This window comes from Sphaeramia orbicularis, chromosome 12, assembly GCF_902148855.1.
Source record: "Sphaeramia orbicularis chromosome 12, fSphaOr1.1, whole genome shotgun sequence".
Taxonomy (NCBI): Eukaryota; Metazoa; Chordata; class Actinopteri; order Kurtiformes; family Apogonidae; genus Sphaeramia; species Sphaeramia orbicularis.
In genome coordinates, this window is record NC_043968.1 from 47,835,820 (window position 1) to 47,843,132 (window position 7,313).

Here is a 7,313-nt window from a genome sequence, read left to right on the forward strand (position 1 = left end):
ACAGAACATTTAGTAACAGGTGGAATATTGTTAAAATTGCACTTACTTGTCTGAAAACATTTCAGGTTGTTCACATTTTTTGTGAAATTATACTTTTGTTTTAGTGTAAATACATGAAAATATTTACATTTACAAAGAGAAAAAATTGGAGTTGTGAGTATTTATAGGTTATTGGGTAGTATTTTACTGATCTGACCCATTTGAGATTGAACTGGTTCGAATGAGGAACCTGAACTAAAATAATTGTTAATATCTTAGTGGAATTTTTGCATTTCACAAATTCATCCCAAGGGCCAGACTGGACCCTTTGGTGGGCCGGATTTGGCCCCCGGGCTGCATGTTTGACACCTGTGTTATAGAACATTGTGTTTAGGTGTTAAAAAATCCAAACCAGTGACAGACATTACTTTTAGAAGTGTTTATTTATCCACCAAAACACACACATACATTCAGCCTTTAATGTTACATTCAGCAGGCCAACACCGCCGTGGACTTATCTGGATATTGGCAAGCAGATAACCTTGATTTGTTGCTGTAAATGGCTATTGAACTGTTTTGTTTGAGCACCGTGTTAACAAGCAGACTGGAGAGCCTAGTGGAGAAGCCTCTACTGGAAATCGAGTTGAGGATTGTATGTGGACACTGAAACTTGCTGAGGCTTGTTGCTTACTTCTTCCCCTTTGTGTCATCTTTGCTCTTTACTTCTGCAGCTGCGGGTTTGTCTGCTTTTTCATCAGATTTCTCCTTTTTGGCATCAGCTTTGTCGTCTTTTTTGGGAGCAGCTTTTTCCTCTTTGTCATCGGTTTTGTCCTCCTTCTTGGCATCGGTTTTGTCTTCTTTCTCTTCAGCCTTTTTCGGTTCTTCCTCCTTTTCTTCTTTTTCTTCTTCTTTTGCGTCGGCCTCACCTCCTTGTGCTTTTTCTTCTTCTTCTTGTGCTTCTTCTTTCACTTCGGCCTCCTCTTCCTCACCTTTGTCATCTTTCTCTCCTTCGTCTTCTGCTGTTTCCGCTCCTTCCTCCTTTTGCTCTTCCTCATCACCACCTGTATGAAAAGATGAAAATTGGAATATTAAAAGCTTAAAATTTCACCATGACCTCTGACCTCTACTTTCAACATTTTAAGTTGTGCTAACCCTCCTCTTCCTCCTTAGTTTCTTCATCTCCTTCTTTAGCCTCCTCTTCCTCTTCTTTCTCTCCTTCCTCCTCTCCTCCTTCTTCACCTTCTTTCTCCTCCTCCTCCTCCTGTCCTTCTTCTGCTTCTTCCTCTCCTCCCTCTTCCTTCTCCTTCTCCTCCTCCTCCTCCTTCACCTCCTCTTCCTCCTCTTCCTCTTCAGCAGGTGGGCTGGCCTCTGCTTGCTGGGCTTGACTGGCAGAGATGATCCCTTCGGTGGTGCTGACACTGGAGCTGAGCAGGCGTGATGTCACCAGGTAGGAGGTGCCGGAGCTCAGGCTGGAGAAAACGGGTCGGCTGAAGGACGGCGCTGACAAACTGTGGCCGTACAGAGACGACACTCCTCCGGCCACGCCTACGTTGAAACGAGACTCCTCCCCCTCCAGGAGCTTCCTGTAGAGGTCGGAAGAAGGAAGGTCATCAGTAAATGAGCTCTCTGTTCAGTCAAAGTCATTATTTAACTGTGACACAAACATTTAGAACAGATTAGGATCAACTGAAGCTGATGATTGATGATCTTTTTCACATGCGTCAGTAAAAGACTCCTTTGTCATGACAACAGTTTTAGTTCAATTTAATCTAATTCAAAAAGAATGATTTAAAACAAATGACAAGAATCACAGCTTTTCATTCAACTTGACAGATGAGTTTTTTAAATGTTCTGACTGAGAAGAAAATAACATCTAAATTGGTTCACAAAAGTTATGTTTGTTTCCTGTACTATCTTTATTTATTCCTGTTTGCGTAGCTACATACTGCTGTATTATTTGACTTAATAAGAATCATCATCATGAGCTTGAGACTTTCCTTTGACAAACACACACATGTGTATTTTTATGTCACAATCACCATCACAACAGTTATTTGGATAGTGTGTGATTCTTCTGTTATTGTCTTTCACCTGTATGCAGCAATCTCAATGTCCAGAGCCATTTTGACATTCAGAAGGTCTTGGTATTCCTTAAGGTAGCGAGCCATTTCCTGTTTGGTGCCCCTAAGCTCATTCTCCAGCTCTGCTATGGTATCCTTAAATAGAAGACAAAGTTAACGTCCTTATTACTGTAACATGTAACATAATAGGCCTTTATGTGAAATCAAGGCTAAATATACTTTGCAATGCAATGCAGACTGTATCACATTCCAATAAAATACATTTAACACTCACGTGCATTGCTGCTATTTCAGCACTCTGCTTCTCCTCCATCTCATGTAGCTGTTTCTCCAGGGATTCGTTGAAGCCCCTGCATGCATCGATCTCCAGCAGTCGGGTCTGCAGCTGGCGTCTGTACTCCCCTGCTTCATCCTTGGAGCTCTTCACGGCGTCAGTGTGCTGGGCGACAGTTTCAGTCAGAGAGCCCACCTTCCCTCTGAACCACTCCTCTGCCGCCTGCATGTTCCTCGCTGCCAGCCTCTCATATTGGGCCCTTATGTCCCTAAGGGCCCCAGACAGGTCAGGAGCGGCGGCCTCAGATTCGACTGCAACCTGGACCCCCAGATGGACTTGGGCCTGCAGCTCGGCCAGCTCTCCTTCATGAATCCTCTTGAGGAAGGCCAGCTCTTCCAGCAGAGATTCAACATTCTTTTCCAGCTCGGCTTTGGCCAAGGCAGCCTGGTCAGCCTCACGACGGGCCTCCATCAGCCTGCCCTCAGCTTCTTCACGAGCCAACACTTCCTCCTCATATCGACCTTGCAGGGCGCTCAGGGTCTGCTCCAGTCGCTCCCTCTGGCTGAGCACAGCCTGCTGTTCTGCTCTGGCCTCATCTACGGCGGCTCTCAAGGACCGGGCCTCTTGCTCATACAGTGCTCTCAGGCGGGACGGTTCGGTGTGCCTCTGCCTCAGCAGCAGCAGCTCTGCCTCCAAAGCACGATTCTGCTGCTCCAGTTCACGCACTCTCTCAATGAAGCCGGCAAATCGGTCGTTGAGATCCTGCAGCTGGGAGCGCTCCTGGGTGCGTACGGTGCGGAACTCTGAGCTGATCTGGGCTGCCTGGCTGAGCTCCAGCTCCAACGAAGAGGCTGGTGGTGAGGAGGAGGAGAGCAGCACCCGGCTGGGAGAAGAGTACTGCAGACGGGAAGAGGACAACGGGGAGGCGTGGGAAGAGTAGACGGAGTGGGTCCTCCCTCTGGTCACCACCACACGAGGGGGAGCTTCCACATACCACCGTCGGTATGAAGAGGTGGAATAGTAGGGGTCATATCCGATGCTACTCATGGCTGAGTGTTGGGAGGACAGGCTGCTCTCCCTCTCCTCTTATTGTGTGTGTGTGTGTGTATGTGTGTGTGGAGGTGTATGCAGGGCTCAGGTTTAAGCCTCGACTGCTCACTGCTGCAGCAGAGTGCGCTTTTATAGCAAGACACTGAGCTCTGACGCAAGCGCTTTCCCCAAACTCTGACAATGCAGGCTTGGTAGTCTTACACTGCAATGGCAAAAAGAGAGACAGAGAGAGGAACCCTGGGAATTAGTGGGGGTGGACTGGGTGAAAAATGTGAGGGTTAAAGACAGATCGAAGAAATAACAGGTGAAAAAAGGTGACAAAATGATCTATTACAACCCTGGACTTTCCTGTTTGTTTAGTTACAAAGTTTACATGAACATCAACATCTAAGAAAGACAGTTTCTTAATATATTTTATTATGAAAACATCCCAGTTTACCACAGTGCATGAAAAAACAGATGAGCAGATGCAAAGATAGAAATCTCTGGTGCCACTGGCATGACACCAGGATTTTCCCCATTAGTTGTGAGCAAAGCAGTGGCACATTTTGCAGAGAAGGCAAACATAGCATTTTATACATGTAGTGCTTCAAACATATTTGAATGTAAGTCGTGTTTTCCTCACTGCAGGAGAAAGGGAAGGAGGGAGGGGGATGTCCTGATTCCACAGCAGTGACACAGCTACTCCCCTAGTGGTGGAGAAAGGAACAACAGCCATGACCTCAAAAGGCCTGCATTGATATGTACCTCAATAGTGGGTGGGACATGAGGACACAGTCATGTGTCATGTGAGGCTATGGCGAAGCACTTTTGGTTACAAATGCAATTAAAGGAGATAAAAAGGCATTAAAAGACAGTTTTTTTTTTGCAGAATTAACTGATTTCACCAGGATGCGTGTCTGTTTGCATTTGTTATGTCAAAACTGCCTGAGCTATTATGTCCAAGTGAGGATGGAAAGGTTCATAAGTTAAATATGAAGAGTGGATGTCAAATTGATGAAACCCAGCATCTATTTACTTCAACTCACTGGTAGGGATGCGCCAATACCAATTATCAGTAACTGGTCCGATACTCAGCGTGTGCTTGTATTCCAACTTTAAGTGCAGCAGATACGCAGCAGAGGAGTAATGTCAGCAGTGTGGAGATTTTTCTAAAAAAGATGACAGTGACAAAATTAACGGTGACTGCAAGTAACGTCAAAGACACAGAGGGATACAGACAGACCGTTCTGTCCATCCTCTGCGACCATTCCATCTGTTTTCCAGGTGCTCACAGATGCGTACCCAGACGGAGAATACCACCAGGAACCGTGGAGGTAGAGGATCTGTTCAAAGAGCGACTGTGTGAGTTAGAGAAAAACTGCTGACATATTTAAGACAACTACCCTCATCAATATCAACATTGGTATCCACATTAGTGTTCCCTCTGTCATCCCCGTGTTTTTTATTACTGACTTTCTTCTTCCCAAAAAACTTTACTCTTCTTCGTGGTATTTGTCCAGTATGGTTAATTCAGAGTGGCGCCCCCTGGTGGATTGATTGAGAAACACTCATTCCAACACATTAAATGTCCGTAGCAGCACTTTGTTACAGTCAGACTAATGACAACGACAATAAAGCACATTTTCAAAAGTAACTAAAAACTGTAATGGTATCATTAACTACTCATATCAGTACTCAGTATTGGCAAGTACTCAAATGTAAGTACTTGTACTTGGTCTGGAAAAAAGTGGTATTGGTGCATCCCTACTCACTGGCTAAGCATTTGTACATTTTGTTTCCAGGTGGAGTTGTGCTGTATTTGGTAGCTAATAGATGACTTTAAACATTACTCGTATCAAGTATCAGTTCATCGCTCCAGCTCTCAAGTCAGCAGTTTCCCCTGTTGTGGTGTGTAGTTTTGTTCTGGTCAACCACCCACCATACTCACCTGATTTGGCACCGTTTGACTTTTGTTTCGTAACATGAAAAAATAAATCATTTGGCTGGAGAGAAAAATACTAAAGAAATGACAAGGTTATATCTGCCTGTGAGTCGTTTCTTTTTCTTGCCTTTTGAGATGAAAGCTTCAAAAGGATTCAAGGACTGCAGTGCGGCTGGAATAAATGCGTGGACCTCGCATGTGAATATGTTGAAAAATAACTTATACAATGCCTTGTACTGCAAAGGCATGAAAAACCAACATGAATATCTTAGCCTATCTGTATACGCAATATATTCTTTTGTGTTTTATATGTTTCACAGTGCAAATGAAAAAAAGAATTACTGGAGGAGCTTCTTCGCTTGTCAGGTTATACCTTTAAAGATGAACAGTTCCTCTTATATGTAGCACAGATAATATAACAGATCAATAACACCCATTTGCTGACATGTACTTCCTTTTCCTCTGTGAATGGAATATGTTTTTTAGCAGATCAGTAAAAGATGATGGTTAGAAACATCCTGCAGCTGATAGGAGACTTAAGTCCATGCACAGAACAAGTGTATTGCAGTGGGTTGCAGCATTATCTGTGTTTGTGTTTGTGTATGCGTATGGAGCACTAAGTGTGTGTGTGTGTGTGTGTGTGTGTGTGTGCATGATCTATAGCGTGTGCTCCAGTAATATGCCTATGCAGCAAAGGCCCCCAGTACCTACCAACAGCACTGTGTGAAAACAGAAGCAGTGGCAGTGGGAGGTGGGGGACTTCAGTGAAAGCTGCATGGACTATACTGCAGGCTGAGTCATCGTAACAGTTTTGATCACACAAACTCCCCTGTGTACACTTTTTCCCAACCCAACAGCAATCTGACAATCTGCAGCAGGGCGATTCTTTACAGACAAGAGGTTTAATAGACCTGAGGAAATGAGACAGAGTGACTTGAGCATTAACTTGTCTTCCCACACAAATTAAATCACTTGCCACATGTTCTGTCTATGAAGCAGACTGTCGTAAAGGCTTAGTTTAGGCATTAAAACTGTTTTTGATAAAGGACCTGTTAATTCACTGTCACTTTTAACCTTCCTCTTGTGTTAGCTTTCTGTCACCATCTCTTATGTTAACGGGTCGGTTTTGACCCATGTCTTAAATCAGCTGTAAAATACACTAAAACAATTATCTGTTGTCCAATTTGTTTCTCATCTCTTGGTTACCTTGTTAGGTTTCCTTACCCATGATAATATTGTTTTAATATTTTTGGTGTGAGCCTCTGGGCCTTTTTTTTTTTTAATAGTATACCCCTCGATGTGCACTCTGCAACTCTGCAACTCTATACTGCATTGACTTCACATGTGTGGCTATGCCTGTCTTTGCTTGTTTTGTTTTTGTGCAGGTCAACTGGATAACAAGGCAAAATGAGAATCTCCAAAAGCTCACGATTGTTAGAGGAGCTGCTGTCAGTGTGTTAGCTGACAGTGCATCTATGATTTCAGTACTGGCTCTAATTATTGCTTTATAATCTTATTTTTATAACTGGGTCAAAACTGACCTTAACAACATAAAGGTCATAATTTCAACCAGTGCATTTCATAATTTTGTGGAACAAAAAAAATGTAATCCTTTGTTTAAATAGAAGTTCATGACAAAGTCAAAAAGCCTTGATGCAATAAATACATTTTATGTGGCTCTTTTATGCATTTAAAACCTAAAATTGGTCTGTGCCGACCCTAACACAAGAGGAAGGTTAAGCTGATGAGAGCTTTGAGTACCGTTTCAAAGACATGAGGTGGGGGTTAAATGGTTCATAATCTGTAACTGGAATATTTTACAGTAATAGTAAATGTGAAACTTTAACCCCTTCTTGTGTAACTTTATTAACAATTACACAAAAAACTTGTGTTGTTGCTGTGGTGTTGATCCTAAATTAAGTGGAGATTGTTCATTTGAATATAACACCTACAATAACTAAGGTGCAAACTAGCAACATTAGGCATCATTTGCATAATTGTCATA

At 43.2% G+C, this 7,313-nt stretch overlaps 1 protein-coding gene across 1 annotated transcript; it reads right to left on the reverse strand.

Annotated features, from left to right (window-relative positions):
- Positions 1 to 403: 403 nt before the first annotated feature.
- On the reverse strand, positions 404 to 3,530 carry LOC115429895 (neurofilament light polypeptide-like). Its single transcript, XM_030149704.1, has 4 exons — positions 2,335 to 3,530; positions 2,071 to 2,195; positions 1,132 to 1,562; positions 404 to 1,040 (listed from the first exon to the last, which is right to left on the reverse strand). The coding sequence occupies exons 1-4, from the start codon at positions 3,379 to 3,381 to the stop codon at positions 667 to 669; spliced, it is 1,977 nt and encodes a 658-aa protein (XP_030005564.1). The 5' UTR covers positions 3,382 to 3,530; the 3' UTR covers positions 404 to 666.
- Between the last annotated feature and the right edge of the window lie 3,783 nt (positions 3,531 to 7,313).